Source organism: Polypterus senegalus, chromosome 4, assembly GCF_016835505.1.
Source record: "Polypterus senegalus isolate Bchr_013 chromosome 4, ASM1683550v1, whole genome shotgun sequence".
In the NCBI taxonomy this organism is placed as follows: Eukaryota; Metazoa; Chordata; class Cladistia; order Polypteriformes; family Polypteridae; genus Polypterus; species Polypterus senegalus.
In genome coordinates, this window is record NC_053157.1 from 133,337,855 (window position 1) to 133,360,648 (window position 22,794).

The following is a 22,794-nucleotide window of genomic DNA, read 5'->3' on the forward strand; positions in this document are numbered from 1 at the left end:
ACAGGTGGGTGCATGGAATGTCTTGTCTCTCCAGCAAGATAATCATCTTCCTCTGCTGTCAGAGGAGCTGCATAAACTCCGCATTTCAGTCGCGGCACTCTCTGAGGTGCACAGACCAGGCAGTGGCCAGATCTCTGTAGGTGGATACACCTTTTACACCTCCAATGGTGTCCGATGTCACTCCTTTCAGCGAGCGTATTATGAGACTCAGATTATGGCACTCTCTGGGTACCTTGTCTGTTGTCTCAGTGTATGCTCGGACTATGTTGAGTGATGTCTCAGCAAGGGAGACATCCGTGACAAGACCCTGAAGGTTGCTGAGGGTTGTGTTGGTGTTACCAGGGTTCCCAGAATGAGCTGTTTCATCTCGCATGGCACCCTGGATATCATCAAGAGGAGTCGCAGTGCACGGCTCAATGGCAACTCTCGTCTGTACCGGGAACTGAGAAGGACGGCTGTGAGGGCTCTGAGGGCAGATAAAGAGGCATTTGTTACAGGAATCTGTGAGCACGTGACACACCATCTGTGGTCTAGCGACCCACGTCCTGCTTACAGAGGAATCGAAGCATTACGCACATCTGAATCTGTTCCTTGGAGAGTCGCAGTCAGGGCAGCTGATGGAACGGTCCTTATGGATGACACTGCAGTTGTGACCTGCTGAGCTGTTGTTCAAAGCTGATCCTCCGGCTAGGACGTTGGATATCTCTGGATCCATGGTTCTTGAGGCTGATCGTCCAATTAGCTGTGAGCCACCCAATCTCACTGAGATTGCACAGGTGGTAAACCAATTCGAAGGCTGCAGGGATCTGTGGTATCCGGAGTGAACTTCTCCAGGCTGGTGGTAAGGCTGTCCTCCTGGCATTGCAAGCAAACTTCACTTCTATTTGGGAGACTGGCATCATCCCAATTGACTGGAAAACAGGACTTGCCGTCCCTATCAGGAAAGGGAAGGGTGATCGCCTGGATTGCAGCAACTACAGGGGGATAACACTGTTCACGGTGCCGGGTAAGGCCCTTGCTAGGGTCGTCCTCAATAGGATCTGTGATCACTTGCTCACCTACCAGCGACCGGAACAGTCTGGTTTTACGCCTAAGTCTACCATCGACCGCATCCTGGCACTGAGGGTTCTCATGGAGCGCAAACACAAATATTGGCAGTTTCCTTGCAGCCTTTGTCGATTTTCGCAAAGCATTCCACTCAGTTGATCGAGCTGCCCTTTGGAAAATTCTGAGGGTTCACGGGATCCCCTCGAGGTTGCTGGATATCATGGCTGGCCTATACACTGGTACTGTGAGTGCTGTGCAGAGTGGAGGCAGGACCTCTGCATTTTTCCCAGTTGATTCTGGGGTTCATCAGGGGAGTGTTCTTGCTCCTATTCTGTTCAATGCTTGGATGGACTGGGTGTTGGGCAAGGTCGTGGGGTCCAGCGGCTGTGGGGCATCTGTTGGTGAAGAAAGACTCACAGATTTTGACTTTGCTGATGATGCTATGATCTTTGCGGAGTCAATGGAAGCTATGATCAGGACGCTCGAGAGACTGAGTGAGGAGTCTGAGTGTCTGGGCTTGCAAGTGTCCTGGATAAAAACCAAGATTCAGGCCTTTAATGACCTCTTGGGCACAGCCATTAGCAGTGTGTCTGTTTGCGGAGAGAGTGTTGACCTTGTTGAGAGGTTTACTTACCTTGGCGGTGACATTCATGTCTCTGTTGACTCTTCCTGTGAAGTCAGTAGACGGATTGGGAGAGCATGGGGGGTGGTCATGAGGTCACTGGAAAAGGGGTGTGTGGTGCTCCCGATATCTATGCAAAAGGACAAAGGTCCAAGTCTTTAGAGTCTTGGTGCTTCCTGTCTTGCTATATGGTTGTGAGACATGGACGCTATCCAGTGATCTGAGACGAAGACTGGACTCCTTTGGAACTGTGTCTCTCTGGAAAATCCTTGAGTACCGTTGGTTTGACTTTGTGTCAAATGAGCGGTTGCTCATGGAGTCCCGAATGAGGCATATTACCTGCATTGTGAGGGAGCGTCAGTTACGGCACTACAGCCATGTGCCGTGTTTCACTGAGGGTGATCCGGCTTGTAAGATCCTCATTGTTGGGGACCCAAGTGGCTGGACCAGGCCAAGGGGTCCCCCACGTAACACCTGGTTGCGGCAGATAAAGGTTTATTTCCGGAGGGCGGGACTGGACCGCGTGTCTGCCTGGGGGATGCAAACAGGGATCCCAAGTTGTTTCACCGTGTAGTGGGTGCGGCAACACACTGTACCAGTGCCTTCTCTCCAACTTGACTTGACTTGACACAGTAGTAAAGTTTACAGCAGGATTTTCAGTTTGGATTGATGCTGACTTTATTCACACTGCTCATTTATGTGCAATAGTTCTGTAGGATTACATATTTTTAAACTCACTTCTACTATTACTAGTACATCTACAGAGTATGGTGAAATTTATACTTTTATTTATAACCATTATGCTCTCTAGCACCATAACAAACAAGAATTGATTAAAATACATAATAAGATGATTTAACTTTTAGTTTAGGATACATGAGTCAAGAAATAAATAAATGCACTATTGGAATTTATCAGAAGAATATTGTTCAGGGTTTGGTTTAACAAATTTAAGGCTAACTTATTATTATAATGTATTTGTTCGTAGTGTTGGTGTTCCATTTATTGTGCTCTTCAGAAAAATAATGGTATTTTCTTATTTTATTTTTCTGTGTTCTGATCACTTTATGCAATGCCGCTGCTTGTATGAGACACAAACAAACAAGAAACAATAAATCTTTTTTTTTTACCAAGTGAATTCATTGTCAATAACACAAAACACACATCAAATTATTTCCCCTTCCAATTCTGGGTTGCTCACTCCCAGATAATCAATCAAGGCAGGAACTGGGAGAACGTCTTTCCCGTTCTGAGGCAGTGGGGGGATGGTATAGAAGGCTCCTTGCTGCTTGGGCTTATTGACACATTTACAAGACAAAAGACGCTGACGGAGAGGTGCAAAGGGATTTAAGGTGGGCCGGATTTACGAGTGTTTTTCATTGGCTCTGGTAATTCTAGTGTTAATAGGGAGCCAGTGAAGCTGAAAAAGGACATGAGTAATGTGTTCTATGGAAGGGGTTCTGGTAATGATACGAGCAGCAGCATTCTCAACCAGTTGGAGTTTAAGAGGAAGACCAGAGAGGATAGAATTACAATAATCTATATGAGATATAACAAGAGTGTGTACAAGAATACCAGTGCTATTAGCTGTAAGTAACGAGTGTACACAGCTAATATTACCTAGACTGAAATATGCAGACCGAGTGATATTATTATTATTACATTTTAAGTTACTGTCGAGGATAATACGTAATCTCTTAACCTGGGAGGAAGAAGAGATTAGAGAATTATCAATAGTCAGTGAAATATTGTCAAATTTGGGCAAAACAGTTTCAGTTCCTACAAGAAGAACATCTGTTAAATCACTGTTTAATTTGAGAAAGTTAGCAGACAACCATGATTTAACTTCATTCAAGCAGTCAAAGAGAGAAGAGGGTGGAAGAGTGGAATCAGGCTTAGTAGATAGATAAAGTTGGGTGTAATCAGCATAATAGTGGAAATGAATATTAAATTTCCTAAAAATATGACCAAGAGGCACAAGGTAAATAATAAATAGAAGGGGGCCTAAGATGGAACCTTGGAGTACACTGATAACAGCTGGGAAAACTTTTGATCTGAAATTTTTTAACTTTACAAACTGATTATGACCTTAGAGATAAGATTTAAAGCAGTCATATAGAGTGCCAATGATACCAATTGATTCTAATCTCGATAGGAGAATATCATGAGAGATTGCTTCAAAGGCTGAGCTTAGATCAAGAGCACAAGTACGGTTAACAGCCCAGTCAGCTGCCATCAGCAGATCCTTGGTGATGTTGACCAAAGCTGTCTCTATACTGTGAAACAGATGAAAACCAGACTGAAATTGTTCAAACAAATGATTATCAGTGAGGGAAGAGTGAACCTGCGAGTGTTTTTGAAAGGAATGGCAAATTTAAAATTGTACGATAATTATTTAGGTTGTAGGGATCTGCAACAGATTTCTTGAGAATTAGAGTTATCACAGTCATTTTGAAAGATAAAGGAACAAGACTAGAGATAACAGAAGAATAAATCATGTAGGTTATTACTAAGAAAGAGAAGGCAAACAGATTTAACCACATGAGTATGAAGTGGATCCAGCTGACAGGTAGAAGGTTTAGATTTTCTAATAATACCAGATATTTCCTCCATAATTGGGAGTTTAAGACTAGATAAAAAAGCATTATAAAATGTTCCATGTGCAGTTTCCTAAACAGGTCAACTGATAGATATTTCCAACCTTAATTTTTAAAAAAGGTCATAAAATAGTTACATTGATCAGTTCAATTGAATTGAGATGGAAGATTGTCAAGTGGCCGTAGAATGCTGTTTGGAATATAAAATAAAGCCCTAGTATTCTCTTCACCAGACTTAATTAACTACTAACATGTATTTTTTTCTGCAGACAGTACATCCTAATAATAGATTATGTGTTCATCGTACATATTCTTATGGACAGCAAGGCCTGTCTTTGTATAAAGGTATTCCAAGTGTGACCTTTAGCTTTAAGTTGATGTCATTCCAGGGTAAAGCAGGGGTGCAGAGTTGATGAAAGAAACTGTAATGGCTTTTAAAGGAGCAAAGTTACCTGTAGTGGGGTAAATAAATTGTTGCTGCTGGGCAGGTTTTCAACTCCATTGGAGAAAACAGTTAAGCCAATATTCATAAGGCTGTGAAATGAGATAGACTGAAGTGGGTTTGATTTAGATAAAATTAAGCTGACATTAAAAGACACCAGTTTCTGTTCAGATATTTGGCCCAAAGGTAAGTTTGTTTTTTCCAGATGTTACGGTAGCCAATCTCACCAGGTTCTCTAGCATATTAAGGTAAACAGTCCATTCAGATCTCCGTGAAGGTTGAGAAAAAGTAGTACAAAAAGTTCGTATCGGCTTTTGGTCGTGATAAATGAAGTTCCATTGAGACCCATGGTGAATGTATTTCCGATGAGAATGACAGAGAATATCCAGGTGCTGATACAGTACTAATGGCAGCTCTAAGGGGTGAAACTGAAGTTGATGAAATTCTGCTGCCATGTATTGGAAAAATGATGCCACTGGATGAAGTATGAAAACAGGATAATCCAGGTAAACATGCTCTAAAGAAGCACTCTGTTAATCTGCATTGTGTTTCCAGCAGGAGATAGCAGGATTTTTCAGGTATCTTAAAAACCAAGAAAACAAAACTCTGCCAGATAACAACACAGTATAGCAAATACTATCAACTAGATGAGAGACAGCAGATTCATTAAATAAACTTAACTAATAAAATAAAAACTACACCAAGTCTCCAGCAAAGCAGTGGTAGCCACTAGCACCAGCATTCGCTTGCCTGAAAGACATGTTAAGTTTGGATTTTCTTATCTCAGTTACAGCAGTGAACTGCTTAGACAGCCAACCTATTTTGTGAATCTGGCTCTTTATATCTGGTAGCAATTTTCCGTGTATATAAAGAAGTGCTCCAAAATATACAGTATCCTAAAAAGTCTGTTTTTCCATATTGCAAAAATTGGACGTCATATTTAAGGAATTTTGCAATACGTGCACAGCAAGCCATTATAATTCAGGCTTTGGGGAGCTGTGAATAGCCTTATGTGTCTACTAAATTTTAAGTACCTATGAATGCTTTTTTATATAATTCAAATGCAATAGCAAAAAAGCAAACAATATCCTCCAGTTTTTTAATTCTTCAATGGAGAATTAGCATTGCAATCAGAAGCAATTTTATACATTTTATATATACTTTTATATTTTTCATGTCAAAGCAGTTTACAAGTAGAGACATATACTGTAGTAAGTGTAGCTGTGTTAAAGATATATAGCATATTTTACTTAACTGGGGGATGGGCAGGTTTACATGACTTTCCTAGGGTCATACAGTGAAGTGGAGGTTAAACTGACAACATTGTGGTTTGGATTAGACAACCTTGTTGCCAACAAATTCAAATTCCAGATGTATGTGCAATAATGGCCAAAGTCAAAATATAAAAACAAACAAGAAACACACATCCATTAACATTCGTATTAAGCACTCACTGAATGTTGAACAAATAATGTGTTAACAATGGTTAATATTTGGCCCCAACCCCAACTCACATCCAACCATTTTTGGATAAACAGCAGACATGTTTGATTTTTAATGCTTGTTTCTTAGAAGAGCAACAGGATTGGTGTACACAAATCAATTAATTTCCTGCATTTTTCTGTAATAAAAGATTCTATTTTTAAATTAGCCAACTGCCTGTACAGTAGGCAAACTGATAAGTGTTTGCATCCACTTTCCCCAAAGGCCTCCTTTAACTCTAACTTCCAGTTTTTCTTTTTAAGAACAGTCTCTATTTTTACACTCTAAGATATATAACTGAAGCACAAGATATAATTAGAGTCTCTGTATAAAGGCTTGTCTCCACCTGGCACCTAACTTGGGATCAGTCCATATGTCAAAGTCACCATATAGTGAAAGGGGAATCTATTAGACAGTAACTTTCCCCATTTAAAGCAAACATAATCATTGGCAGTCCACAGTGCAATGTGAAAATTGTACTTCTTGCATTTTTCAAAACTGTAAGTTCTTTGAAATAACAATCTATTTAAAAGTTCATGAAAACACACAGAAGGAAACTTAATGGGAAAGAAAATAAAGTTCACCTACTAAACACAATTTTTACTATTTATTAAATATTTCTGAAGCTTCCTTTATGTATTGCTTATAAGTAATTGCATCATCAAGACCATTTCTATTGATCAAGACAAGAAAAATGTGAACCATAAAGTAAATGTACAAGAATATGGAAACTGACAAGGTCCTTTATCAAAGACATACATCTGTTTTATAACCTTCATATCCAGTTAGAGGTCATATGGAGCTGGAGCCTACTGTAGTTGTGTTGGAACCCTACCTGTACAGAGTAGCAGTCTAGGCCATTTACGATGTGTCATGCAAATGCATATATGGGAAACAGCTTAAAGACTTTGGTGATGGTGATTACCCACAGGAGAGGGGTTGGCACTGTGTACTAATACCTTCTCTTCTCCTCCCTCTGTAGAATGGTAGACTGATAGCCATTTTATTTCTGACATCACTTCAGTGTCCATCTGTCTGGATCCTCCCCTTCCTGCCACTTGAACTCATAACCCAGAATTAGGTCATCACGAGTTATTTCTTATTTGAACTCTGGACTTAAAAAAAGACTACTCTGCATTTATTTCCTTTATTTTTTTCTCATTCAGTTATACAGGGTCACCAAGGTGGTGGCCCAGCTCTTTATACTTGTTTGTGTCCTAGTTTACTGATGCAAAAATCATACTGTTCCCTTTTTTCACTGCCACTATCCACATAGCTGCCCATTTCCTGACCCCACGCAACAAATGATCATGAAATATCTGGAATGAACATCACATCACAGGGCATATTTTCTGTACACTTACTTATACTAACCAAAATAAAGTTCTGGATTTTGAGAATAAACCAATATTATAAGATGGTACTCCCAATATTTTGCTCGGAAACCTTGCCTACTGGTGTTCGTGTGGATGTTACTTTGACATGTATAACCTACCTAACGACTATTGGAAACCACAACCATGTTCATGGAAACATTATTCCCTGATGGCAGTGGCATCTTTCAGGAGGGTAATGTGCCATACCACACAGCAAAAATAATTAAGAAATGGTTTGAGGAACATGACAAACAGTTCAATTTGTTAGAAAAATCAATGTGACACTCAAAACAATTTCCCCAACTTACAACTTACGCATCTGGGGCTAATGTCTTGTGTTTTCCATGCCTTGATGGGTTAGAGCTGTTTTGGTTGCACAAGGGAGATCTGCACAATATTAGACAGGTGGTTTTAATGGTGGTTGTGGCTGATCAGTGTATATAAATACCAAAAGGTCCATCAAAAATTTCAGAGTTCAACTAAAAACTTGTAAAGATCTGTCCTGAATGGGTGGTTGGTTTAATCTGTGACAGCTTAAAAAATGGCAGGTTGAAACTAGCAGTGAAGGAGGCCTAGAAAGCTGTCTAAATGAGAGCTGTTGCCAGGACAGATTCTTTAAACAAGTCCTTTAGAAGCTATTGAGAAAGAACACCAGGGGCCTCATGTATAACGCCGTGTGTAGAACTCACACTATAACATGGCGTAAGCACAAAAGTCGAAATGTGCTTACGCACAGAAAAATCCAGATGCAGGAATCTGTGCGTACTCCAACTTCCACGTTCTTCCGCTACATAAATCCCGATCAGCGTGAAAACTAATGCTCGTGCGCGCATTATGTAACACCCAAATCCTCCCAGAATTACGCCTATTTGAATATGCAAATCAATATAAATCGCCCTTAAGCGCAGCCTTCTGTGAAAAGACAATGGGAAAAGCACGGGGGGAAACATAAGAATTTCAGCGAATACCAAGTGGAGGCAAAGGAAAAACATACTATTTGTTCAAATAAGCCGTGGTATAATCAACAAAAGGAAGTTGATCGAGTGGCATAGCGTGTTGGAGAAACATGAAAGCTCACATCCACAAAATCGCACAGTGCCGGAAATAAAAAAGAAGTCACATATCAAAGTCGCCGTGGAAAGCTGAGTTGTAAGCCCACTGTCTGAGTGTCATATGAAAGCTTATTAGGGTACAGAGAAAAAAGCCACACGGTGGGGAAAAAGCACGAAATGTCCACTTCAATCTCGACATTTCCACTTTAATCACGTAGTTTATTTTGTCATTAAAGTAGAACATCATAAAATTCATCTTAAAATTGTTTAATTAACCAGTTTCTAAAATCACATCGTAATTAAAGTAGCACGTTAAATGCTTTGTTTTGTATTTGATTTTCTATGTGCTCTATGTGTGTGAATCACTACTTGCTTCTTAAACCAGCTCTCTTCCTCCAACTGGACACAGAGTCCATTACATTCATGATATTACAGCTCTCTGAATAACTAAAATACTGAGATGTATACGTGATGTCATTTTCATGATGATAGGAGTTAAAGCACGTTATTAAACATGTTTCACTTCGATGAAATAATTTATTGCAGCAGTACTCAGGGGCGGCTCTAGGCTTGTGGTAGCACTGGGCAGAGGAAGAATCGGTGGCTCCTTAGCCGCCAATGTCATGCACGGTGGATGGCCACGTATGTTGCAGACACTAGCCGCCTCGTGCTCATGACACAAGCATTTAACTTTTTTGTCGCTGCGTTTTTAGCTGTGTTGTTATTTTATCTTTCTGTTTTATATTCAATATATATTGGCGTAGCCGTCACTGCAGTCAGTGCTTTTCTTTCCCCAAGTAACCGATCGCCATACAATCAGCTCTGTAATAGGCGTTAAGCCATCTGTAAGCTTAGCGCCGATTCTTCAAAACGTTTAAAGAACATTGAAATATCTTTGTAGTACATGTTTAATTATTCTATCCTTAAAGACACTCCCAGTGAAGAATATAGATTATTTAAATGAAGTTAAAGTTTTATCTGTATAATTTAACAAACATATTTTGCTGCATTTCACCTTAAAAATGATATCGTCATCATATGTAAATACGCGCTTTATAAAGTGGCTCAGGTTGTGCGATATTATAACTATAGTGCAAGTTTACAGTGGGGTGATTGTACTTATAAGTACAAACAGTTCTACAAGGAGCACTTGATTGGCTGCATTTAAAGTTCTTGGGATTAAACTGTTTTGAACCGCGAGGTCCATACAGGAAAGGCTTTGAAATGTTTTGCCGTGGCAGAGACAGCGTGTGCTTAATGCCGTATACCGATAATTCTCTTTCCGATCAGCTGCTGCTGTGATTCCCACTCAGATACAGTGATATAAATACTCCGAGTGGTGCAGTGAGAGAAATATGGAAAAAGATGATCCGCTGTGGCAACTCCTAACGGGAGGAGCTGAAAGAAGAAGAAGAAGAAGAAGAAGAAGAAGAAGAAGAAGAAGATGAAGGAGAAGTGAGAGTAACAACGCTAAAGCAGTTATGGCATTTGGAATACTATGGTTCCCTGGACCATTATATTGTTACGAGTTAATTACAATCAGATGCATTACACTAATAAACAATATGCGGTTAGTTTCTGTGTATTTATAAAGCAGCGTCATGAAAATAATGAGTAATCACACAAGAACAGTACCATTGCTTTGACGCTGGGTGCCGCCAGTTTGCAAAACCGAGCGGAGAACTTGCGTACGACAAGGAATGAGGTACCGTGGAAAAGTGCGTGGCTTTACGCCAAGTGTAGGTTTTATACATCATGATTTGAACGTGGAAAAGTTCTTACGCAACATTTCTGTGCGTACGCACCGTTTATACATGAGGCCCCAGGACACCAGGATGTCGCTTACCATTACAGACAGCAATACTTTTAGGGACACCTTAAACCAAATAAACCTGCAGGTTGAACCTGGCAAGAGGTCTCGATGACAGCTGCTGCCAGGAAAGATTTGTGGAATATGTCCTTTAGAAGCTATTGCGAAAGACCACCAGGTGGTCACTTACAATTACTAATAGCAACACTTTTAGGGACACCTTAAAGCAAATAAACCTGCAGTACATTCAGGTGCTTGACATCTCTGGAGGAGCTGATTCAATCAGTACGGCTAAGTCAACAATAGGGATCAGAGATTCACCAAAGGCACTAGACAGCATAGCATTGGTGAATTTGCTATATCTCTTCAACATGGAGTGAAAAGTGGATGAGATTGGAAAACAGGGTAGTGGTTATTTCTGAAGAGGGCTTATAATGTTTTTTAACTAAATGGACATTATGCTTTTCAGCCCACAGGAAAAGTCTTAACTGTTTTTAATTAAGAAATTTGCTTTAAAATTCCTACACTTGTAAAGAACAAATAATTCCAAACACATATTCTTAATTTGATGAATCAAGTTCAGGGTTCCGGGAACAAGAGCTTATCTTAACACCAACAAGTGCAAAGCAGGAAACAAGCTTGAACAGAGAGCTGTGGAACACTCATTTAAAGACACTAGAACAATTTACAGCTGCTACGTAATTTCTAGAATGTAGGAAGAGCAACTCAAACAGAAAAAAGGGAAAAATGGAAAGACCATTCAAACTATGCAGACAGTGTCCTCACTAGAGCTCAAACCCTAGATATGAGGAAGCAGCTGTGTGTTACAAAAACAATAATAAAAAACTTTTTTTAAACTTTTATTATTATCAATTTTCATAATAACTAAGGAACACTCCTTCTGGAAAATTCTAAGGTTACTTACCCAGCTCCTATTATGTACTCAGTCTTGTTAAGAGCAAGACAGACAACTTCATTGATATCAATGCGTCCCATTGGAGTTGCAGTGCAATCATTTTCATAATAACTAAGGAACCCTCCTTCTAGGGTACACCATTGCTTATTTAGATCTGAAAAATAGGAAATTGTATTTTTTACAATTTGGAGAAAAAGATAAATAAAACAGATCTTCTAAAAGTGTTCATCTTCTTGCTTATTAAATTACAGATATAATATAAAATATTCAGTAACATACTTTTGAAAATTGTTGTAATGCACAGGCAGGTAGTATGACCTTGGATTGGATAAAGCTTATGATTTTAAAGCATAAAGCTGTAGAGTTAGTAATCATGTGACCATGACCACTTTTAACTTATTTAAAATGTAAAACCTTAAGATAATGGTCACCACTGAAAAGTACTAAAATTAATTGTGTATACAGAAGCTAATTCACAGGTAAATAAAGTCACAGTTGATATTATAAATTATAATGTATTTTAAATCCTGTTTTTATTATTAATTGCTGTTATTGGAAGCATTAGTTATTTGAACTTTATAGACTATTTTTCCTTTCATTCACTGATTTTCTTAGGAGCCATGAGTGCAAATGAAGAACCTGTCCTCTATAAGGCATTTAGTGGTATACCAGAACCCACTCACTTAAAGCCAATTTTGCTGCCAATCAACAAACAGTGTCCCACTGATAGTAACCAAGCTGTGATTTAACCTGTTGTTGTGAAATGTTGGAAACCATCACTCCACCATAAAGTCCAGTGTTCTCCCCAGAAATTTTTTCCATCCAGGTGGCATGAAAAAGTAGCCGGGTGGGGTGGGACGGGGAAATTTGGTGGTGGGGAAAATTAAATGTGCACTATTTTTATTAGTTAATTATTATTAATTTTCCAATGCTCAATACGACTTCCTTTTTTAAGGTTTGACACTTGCACCAGAATATTTTTATTAAATTTAAAAAGTATCCTATTCAGGATCCTGCAACCCTAACAAAATTTTTAAATAACAATTGTTATGACATAAACCAAGTGGCACAAGTATTGTCGCTGTCTGGAAGAAAAGTAAAAACAATGAAAAAAAGTATGGGAAACCTAATGAAGAAAAAGTAAAAAATATTCTTCAAAGCCAACTTGCATATGCAGAAGGTGTCATCAGTTAAAAATTTATTCTTCTTTTCTTCCTAGAGGCCCAGTTGTCTGCAGCTTTTCCATAATCAAAGTCCCCAGGATCTGCACCCTCCAAGGAGTGGTGGCTCTGAGGCTAGGGATCTGCACTTGCAATCAGAAGGTTGCCGGTTTGAATCCCGTAAATGCCAAAATGGACTCTGCTCTGTTAGGCCCTTGAGAGCAAGGCCCTTAACCTGCAATTGCTAAGCTCTTTGAGTAGTGAGAAAAGTGCTATATACATGCAAATTATTATTATCAGCATGAGATTATTTAGTGCGCTTTGATTCATGTGATTTCTCAAACATGTCTTGATCCTTTTAAGGGCAGAAAAACCCCTTTCACATTCAGCTGTGCTCACTGGGATCACTAGCTCAATATGAGGTAATCTGGCTAAATTTGGAAACGACTCTTAGAGCTCTGGTGTCATTGCCATTTTTAGTAAAATCTGTTTTGGACTGAAGTCTTTGTATGATTGACTTCTGATTATTTTTGACACAACTGTCCATTCTGGCCTGTTACTTTCATATTATTAAATCAAAAGGCCACCATTCTTGGAGTAATGATCGAAAAGAATGTGGTATAGCGGGTCCTCAGCTTCAAAAAAAAAAAATCCATAGAGACGTGTCGAGTTAATGAGGTAGTTGGGACGAGTCGTACCTGCATGTGTGGGTTCGATCGTTCTCAATTGCTTCATTGGCTTCCTGTGATCTGGCCACCTGAAAGGAGGAGACCGCACGAGTTGGGTCCCGGGAAGGTACATTAGCTGTGGCACTCTAGGGGTTAGTTCGCCCCACTGAACATCCAGGTGGAGTGTGGCGAGCAAGGCAGGTGCCCTCCCTAGGCTTCCGAGGGGCGACAATGTGAGTGCAAAGGAAGAAGGGAAGAGAGCCGACCTCGTAAGGTCTGGCCATGATGCCTGGAGGCAACCAAGAAGGAGGTCGGCCAAAAGGAGCTTGTGGCTGCTGAGTCTCCGCCAGGTACACAAGCAATGGGTGCACAGAAGGAGGTGGACTGAGATCAGGAGGTTAGACTGCATTTTAACCACAGATTTTTTAATGGATTTATTTATTGATTTTTATTTCCACTTTTTATTGGATTTTTTATGGATTTATATGTGTACTTTTTTTGGGGGGGTTACTTTTTTCAAGGTCCAGCAAGCTTTCTTTTCGAATTCCTGTGCATGGCACGTTTACCCAAGGTAACTCAATCCTTGGGGGGGCGTTTGTTTGAATATTTCCTGCACAATGAGCACCACATACCATTTTCTTTGACCATTAGCCAATTAAAATCTTTAAACCATTGTTTGTTTATGCCAGATAAGTGGTGCTAAGATTTATCAATTGGCAGAGTGTGTGCGAAAGAGATTTCCCCTGATGGACCAGCCTATGCAATGTCTTTGTCTGAAAGTGCCACATCAGGAGTTGACACTGCACCTTCATTAGTTTGTGCCGTGTCTTTTCTGATAAAACTGAGCAGTCTTCTTTTCTGAACACTTTTTTTACTCATGTTGGTAAAACGTTTGGAAAAAATATTAAAAGTACTGTACCTATGAATAAGACTTTTGAGTGGGAAAGTGGGAGCCTGTTGGATATTCAATGCACACTTGCACTACGGCAGGGCAAGATATGAACAAAAAAATGAATGGCAAATGGGTCACTTTAACAAAACCCTCAGCAATTCAGTGACAAAACCTTTGCTCAGGACACAGTATGTGCTGCAAGATTTTCTGCCCACTTTTTGCAATATGGACGCAGGTCCAAATATGAGCAATTATTGCACACTTTCTGTAAATCAAATAAACTTCATTTCACTTCTCAAATATCACTGTGTGTGTCTCCTATATGATATATTTAACTGACATTTTTTATCGTAACAAGCAACGATTTATACAGGAAAATAATGACTATTAACAAGGTTGCCCAAACTTTTGCATCCCACTGTATTTCAATTGGACAATTTACACTGATATTTGTTTGTTAATGAAATTATTTAAAATACACATATTTTGGATTTTTAAAGAATGCAAATCATTGCATGGGATTTTTGTGTATTTTGGATCTGACATTTGAGGAGTCTAACTTTGAAATTTATTTTAGATTTAGAATTTAAATGATAAGGTTAAATCCTTAAAAGTAATAAATATTTCTTCTGGAATAGAAAATGAGGAAAATTGGCCAAGTTTCTGATTTGGAGATGTGTGTTGATGGGAAGCTAAATTTAGAGTGTAAATGTTCAAAGGATGCAAAGACATTAATTATGTGAAGATATATGAGTGATTTAGTCCTTTATGTTTTCCAAACATTAAAAACTGTGTAAGTCTGAGAGAGATGTTATCGTGTAGAGGTGCCACAAATTAAATCTTTTCGATCTTGAAGTGCTTCCTACATTTTTTCCACAGTATGAGTGAATGAAGGACAATTGGGTTGCTAGTATATTAAGGATAGCTTATATTTACTGGGGCACAAAGCAAGGAATATAAAGAGCTACTGCAGGATTGTATTTCTATTGTAGACCAAGCCAGTGTGTGTTCATCTATTTGTGTCAAAGTCCAGCATTTTACAGCTTGTATATTTGCTGACCAATAATAAAATTGAAAGTTAGGTAGAGCCATACCACCTTCTGCTTTAGGTCGTTGTAGTGACACCCTTCGGATGTGTGGAGGTTTTGAATTCCAAATAAATGAAGTTATGATTGAATCTAATTTCTTAAAATATGATTTGTTAATGTAATGTTATGATAATAATTTGAAATAGAAAAAGAAGCTTAGCAAGGATGTTCATCTTGATGGTGATTATTCTCCCTGCTAAAGTGTGGTGGAGTGTGGAGCATCTATGCAAGTCATTTTCCATGCAGACAGCAAAATTTTGTTGAAAAAGAGTTTTATGTTTACTTGTTATGTGTACCCTTAGGTGTTTAAACTGATCTGCAATGACAAATGGGAATGTGTCCAATCTACAGTACTTAGCTTTGACTACCAGTTGTTTTTAGTAATTAATTCTAATTAAAGCTGATTTGTTCCTTTAGTTTATAAGGATATGATTAAAAAACCTTGCACATTTCCCTGATTATTTGTGCAAATTTCCCCTTAGGCACTGCTTTTCCATAACTCTGTTAAATTTCTTGTGCGTTTTAACATTAAAATTACATAACTATTGCAAAAAGAAAAGTCTATATGCACCTGATATTATACTTACAAATGCAGAGATCAAACACAGTGAGGATCAAAATTGAATGTGTCTTCCTGCTCTGTTCTTTCCAGCTGAAGAGTGCATTAGTGTTTTATAATCATTATACTAACATACAGTTTTACGTACATTGTTAATAATGAGAACAGCATTTCTGGCTTCTTAAACTTAGACATTCTCCTTTCTAAAAGTGATTGTACAAGCCACCTGAGCTTATAAAAACTCTTCTGTGTGCTACTTTCAGCTTCTGTAAAATTTTAATTTCCCTTTAGAACAAATATCTATCTATCTATCTATCTATCTATCTATCTATCTATCTATCTATCTATCTATCTATCTATCTATCTACAGTCTGTCTGTCTTTTATTCTTTTTGATGAATTATGAATAATCAAGAAAAGAAAAAATAAGGGAGAGAAGACAAGACAGTCAAGCAGGCCAACACAGTTTTGCACACCATTACATGAACTGTTGTCTTGGCTAATGATGAGAGCATTTGCTGTCTAATAACAGTCTTGAAGGTGGGAGTACAATGGATCACATTGTGGTCAGATCCCCCAAATATTTATATTTACAGTATGTGTTTAACATTTAAATGAAGTAGGTCCAGCTCATTGTATCCACAAACAGAACATGGCGTATACTTATTAAAGTTTGTAATTGTTCCTTCCAAAGTTCAATGTTTGAAGTCATCATTAGAGTGTTAGTGAATAGTTCAGATATCCAATTTCACTGGATTTTTGCTTTCATGGTGTTCAGGGAGATCTTTGATTCTGATATTATTCCTTCTGTATCCATTTTCCAGTGCAGCTACTCCGTCTCCAATCACTTTGCATTCAGAAGTTGCAGCTTTTGCTTTTCCTTCAGTGGTAGAAGCCAGTTGTTCAACTATTTTAATATGAATCATAAACAAAGTTTTAAAAATTTATTCTCAAACTTATTTGCATTTTCCTTAATTTTTTCTTCAACTGGGGTTGCTGTGGGGAGGGGGTTTGGGGATGAGAAAGAGAGAAACCTATTTCTAATCTATCTATTTTACTCCCACAATTGTAAGTATCAACAAAACAATAGGCTTCATAGCAATAACTCCTGGCAAAATTGGAAATTAAAGTTAAAGATATCTTATGTAATAATGTACCATTTTAATTTAAGACCAAAAAATGTCAACAAAAGCTCAGAAGCAATGTCTCTATTACCAAACAGTGAACTTTGTGAGCTGGAATGTCAACAGTTTCAATCACGAATTAAAAGAGAAAGTATTCTCTCACCTAACAGGTCTAAACTCTTAGATAGTGTTTTTACAGAAGATCAACTTATTAAGCAAGGATCAGTTTTGGTTGTAAAGAGATTGGACTGGGCAAATATTTCACTACACAAAGAAATAATACATAGAACAATTTCAATGGTAGTATCAGATGTAGTAGCTGATTCTGAAGGGAAATATCATTATGGGTAATTTATTTAACTGTTAAATGATTTTGATAAACATATATGCACCCAGTATGGAGACTTCATCCAAAACATATTTACATCCATTCCTAACGTGAACACCCATAACATGATAATGGTTGGAGACTTTAACTGTGTTTTAAATCCAAATATAGGTCTTCAGCCACCGGGGTGATAATATTTAACACTGCAAAAACAATTACAGAGTTTGTAATTGATTATAACTTACCAGACCTTTGGAGATTTCTAAATACAAATTCAAGGGCATATTCCTTTTTCTAACCAGTACATTATTTTTAGTCAAGAACTGATTATTTCTTTATAGATAACACTTTTCTGCCCATGATCAGATCTCGCAAGTACAATGCTATTGTTATCTCCAAGCTCGTCCCTATGATCATGGAGCTCAAATCATCATACCCCACATACTCATCTCGTAGCTGGCATCATAACCCACTGTTATTAGCTGATGAGAACATCACAGAGTTTATATCCAAGGAAACTGATTTTTTTCAAATACTTTCTCAGAGGTCTCTGTAGGAATGCTCTGAGAAATTCGGAAGGCATTTTTAAGAGGGTATATTATTGCATATGTCTCTGACAAAAATAAATCGGAAACAAAGAAGGCATCAGAGTTAATCAGTGAAATTACTAGAATAGATCAAGAGCATGCCAGGTTCCCTAATGTGGCACTTTTCAGGAGAATACGGGCTTTGCAATCAGAACTCAAACTCTTGAGAACAAAAGAAATGGATCAACTTATTTTGAAATCACGACATCAGTACTATGAACACAGAGAGAAGGCTAATAATATCTTAGCTTAACAAATCCAGAAGCAGGAAGCTCACAATGCAATACCAGTAATTACCAACCCAGAAAAAGACAGAATCATTGACCATAGAAATTTAATGCACACATTTAGAGACTACTATAAGTCCATATATTCCATTCAGTTTAAAGAAGACAAGACACAATCTAATGTGTTTCTGATGCGTTACAAATACCACAACTAGTTACTCTCAGTGCAGAGGAGTTGGATAAATCTTTGACACTAAAAATTACTAGATGCTATACACTTCAGAGTGAGAAAGCAGCAGGCCCTGATGGCTGTCCTACCATATTTCATAAAAAATGTTCAATCAAGTTTGCTGTCTTTTTATTAGCAACATTTGTAGAAGCCAGAGACAAAGAAAAATTATCTCAAAATTTTTGCTTATTGGAAATTTCACAAGAAAAACAATGGTGGGCTTGGTTTTAACATAACTTTCTTCTTTCATGAGTTATTTACAAGTTTCTGACCACTTATAAAATGTGTTCAATGTGCTGCCCATTGTGTTGGATTGTCAATGCAACCCTCTTCTCCCACTCTTCACACTCTGATAGCAACACCGCAGGAGAAATGCTAGCACAGGCTTCCAGTATCCGTAGTTTCACGTGCTGCACATCTCGTATCTTCACAGCATAGACAATTGCCTTCAGATGACCCCAAAGATAAAAGTCTAAGGGGGTCAGATCGGGAGACCTTGGGGGCCATTCAACTGGCCCACGACAACCAATCCACTTTCCAAGAAACTGTTCATCTAGGAATGCTCGGACCTGACACCCATAATGTGGTGGTGCACCAGCTTGCAGGAAAAACTCAGGGAACGTGCCAGCTTCAGTGCATAAAGAGGAAAACACATCATCATGTAGCAATTTCGCATATCCAGTGGCCTTGAAGTTTCCATTGATGAAGAATGGCCCCACTATCTTTGTACCCCATATACCACACCATACCATCAATTTTTTTGTTCCAACAGTCTTGGAGGGATCTGTCCAATGTGGGTTAGTGTCAGACCAATAGCGGTGGTTTTGTTTGTTAACTTCACCATTCACATAAAAGTTTGCCTCATCACTGAACAAAATCTTCTGCGTAAACTGAGGGTCCTGTTCCAATTTTTGTTTTGCCCATTCTGCAAATTCAGTGCGCCGATCTGGGTCATCCTCGTTGAGATGCTGCAGTAGCTGGAGTTTGTAAGGGTGCCATTTGTGAGTAGCTAATATCCGCCGAAGGGATGTTCGACTAATGCCACTCTCCAGTGGCATGCGGCGAGTGCTACGCTGTGGGCTCTTGCTGAATGAAGCTAGGACAGCCACTGATATTTCTTTATTAGTAACAGTTTTCATGCATCCACATTTTGGCAAATCCAACACTGAACCAGTTTCACGAAACTTAGCAAGCAGTTTGCTAACTGTAGCATGGGAGATGGGTGGTCTCGTAGGGTGTCTTGCATTGAAATCTGCTGCAATGACCCGGTTACTGCGTTCACCAGACATCAACACAATTTCTATCCGCTCCTTATGTGTTAACCTCTGCGACATGTCAATGGCTGTAAACAAAGAGAAACTTGTAAATAACTCATGAAAGAATAAAGTTACGTTAAAACCAAGCACACCATTGTTTTTCTTGTGAAATTCCCAATAAGTTTGATGTGTCACATGACCCTCTTCCTATTGAAAAAACAAAAGTTGGATCCAAAATGGCTGACTTCAAAATTCAAAAGTTTTCTCCCTCACATATACTAATGTGCCACAAACAGGAAGTTAATATCACCAACCATTCCCATTTTATTAAGATGTATCCATATAAATGGCCCACCCTGTACATTATTTCAATGGTATATGTATATCTTCCACATTAGTTTGGAGAGACTATTGTTATGATACTGTAACTCAGCAATTCCTGATGGCTAACACACTGCCTTTAGAACCATAAATTGAAATGCATTTGTCAGTTGATACCCTACAATCAGAGCTAATTCTGTTTCTCGACATTATCATTTACCATCACTTTCACTCTGCTCGTCTTAATGATAACACTATGTAACAAATTTTTATTTTTATTTTGTTCCTGGGTACAAAGTGTGTTTTCCTAACCCGTTATGCCTAAAAAAAATAGAAAATAGTTGTTGTTCCACAAAAACTTTGCTTCTGTGATCAGGACAATGATATTTTGAAATTTGTCTGTTTTCGAGAAAATTCTCGATTCGCATTCAATACTGAGTATTCTTGAACCGTTAGAATTGTCCAGAAGTTTCTAGAATTTTCCAGAATTATCTAGAACTTTCAAGAAACTTTTAGAACTTTTTAGAACGTTCTTGGACTGTCCAATAGTAGTCATATAAGTATAAAAGCACAGGTGGCTCGAACCAACATTTTGGTTTATGTTATTTTTTTGATTTGATTTAGATGGCATCAAGTGGTTGCTTGCACCAGCAGATGCATTTTGCTACGTCTGTGGACAATTTATAAAGACAAGAGCAAGAAAGTATTCCGTGAAAGCATGTCGTAAGATGTGCGAGGCCTACTAGGGATACTTCAGCATGCTTGTTGGGGATTAAGACAAGCCCTGGGCACCTCATTTCACATGCGAATATTGCAAGAAAACTCTTGAAGGTTGGTACAGGGGAGAAAAGAGAGCCATGAAGTTTGCTATCCCGCGAATTTGGCGGCAACCGACTGACCACTCAAGCAACTGCTACTTCTGCATGGTGGATCCTACCAATTCGCCAAGCTGCTGAACAGGACTGAGAAAACGGCTTGGAACAGTTTCGTTGCAGTGGTTCACGGCTTCCTGGGTAATCACAAGGCTGAAAACTATGTGCAGTTGGTTCGGACTCTCATAAAGAATTACGCCAAAATGGGATGCAGAATGTCTCTCAAAGTCCATATCCTTGACGCTCATCTTGACAAATTCAAGGAGAACATGGGAGTTTACTCAGAGGAGCAAGGCGAGCGCTTTCATCAGGATATACTGGACTTTGAACATCGTTACCAAGGACAGTATAACGAAAACATGATGGGGGACTACATTTGGGGGCTTCTTCGAGAAAGCGATTTGCAGTACAGTCACAAATCTAGAAAACCTACTCATTTCTGAACCTTTTTGAGTGGTTTTGACTGTCTTTGTCTATTTACCATGCAAGTGTTGTTCTTTATCAGACCGCATGAATGAAAAGATAAATATTCCCTTGTTTTATCACTATAAATATGAAATTTTTTGGGCTGTGGTCATAAAATAAAACTTTGTGCTGAATGTAGTCGTGTTTCCATAGGCTTAAGACATAGGCAGTTGAAATATAACTCTTGGAAGCTAGGAACAAAAATTGTGTAACATAGTGTAATTGTAGCAACACAATAAGCTGGACTAACTTGCTACCCTATCCTCATCAAATTCTTACAACATCTGCTGCAGTCTTCACAAATTACTTCTAGACAGAAGGAGATATAGTGTGCCCTGGGTACTCTCTCAGTGGGTCATTCCTTATGCAATTCCCCAGGTATGTACCAAGGGTGAATTCTAACCTACATGTCCAAACCTATTCAACTGTCTATTCTTGTTACAGAGACGTAGAAGTTCTACTCCACGATAATGCTATATAGCTGAGCATCTTGCCCTGTCATGGAAAGTGAGCAGAGCAACCAAGGAATCAAGCTTTAGCTGTTTGTACTCTCAATTTCATCTTTTTGGTCATTACCCAGAACCCCTGAAAATAGGTGAGTGTTAGGATGTAGACTGACTCGTAAACGAAAAACTTTGCCTGAAGACTTAGCTCCGGTATCACCACCACATTCCAGTACAAGGTTCACAGACCTGCAGCCACCACAGTGATTCATTATTCAATTTCACAATCAATTTTTCCTTTACTTGTATGCAAGACTACAAGTACATGAACTCGTCCATTTGGGGCAGCGCTCACCCCTCACCTACTGGCCACTCTTTTCTGGAAGAGGACCATGACCTCAGAATGGAAGGTGATGTTTCTCATTTAAACTCCATCACACACAGACCATAACTGTCCCAGTGTAGGCTAGAGATCATAGTCTGACAAGGCCAAGAAGACAATATAATCTGCAAGCAGCAGAAACTCATATTTAGGATGCCAAACTGGACACACCAGAGCATCAAAAATCATGAACATGAAAAGAAATCAGACACACCTTTGAGGACAACACCCATGCTGAATAGACTTTACTTAATGCTGTATGAAAAAACAAATCTCACTACACAAGTAAAGGAATTGAACGGCATGCAGAAGTAACCCTGGTACCTTTCAATCTTAAAGCAACTTCTGCAAAATGCGACATGGTACATAGTGTGGAAACATCAGCCTCGACACAGACAGGCAGACCCCAGTGGTTCAAGTACCACAGGTTTTATTTACAATAACTATTTACAAGTGTCCCGCACACAACCCAGTGCCCCTGCACCACACACCCTCAAGTCCAGGCTTCTCTTAAGTCCTCTCTTCGCCGCCTCCACTCCTCTCCTCCAAGCTTCGTCCTCTTCCACCCAGCTCGTGCTGATGACTGGAGGGAGGTGGTCCCTTTTATTCCCACCGGATGTGCTCCAGGTGCCTCCAGGTGAGCTTCCTGGTGTGGCGGAAGTGCCACATGAGCACCCGGAAGCACTCCGGGTGTCCCTGGTAATACTTCCACCAGCACCTCTGGGTGTGGCGGAACTGCTGACGTCCAGGGCTTCACAATATTCTGGGAGCCCCCTGGCGATCACCACAGGCCCCTATAGGGTTAAGCTTTCATGCTCAGTTCCCATGGCCCCCATATAAACCAGGGCTG

General features: G+C 39.1%; 1 protein-coding gene across 1 annotated transcript in view; it reads right to left on the reverse strand.

The window, feature by feature from the left end:
• zmp:0000000660 (arf-GAP with Rho-GAP domain, ANK repeat and PH domain-containing protein 2) overlaps window positions 1-22,794 on the reverse strand; it is a 446,729-nt gene that overhangs the window by 165,487 nt on the left and 258,448 nt on the right. Inside the window, exon 16 of the mRNA XM_039751270.1 lies at window positions 11,354-11,498. Coding sequence (XP_039607204.1) covers window positions 11,354-11,498 — 145 coding nt within the window. The remainder of the gene's footprint in view (window positions 1-11,353; window positions 11,499-22,794) is intronic.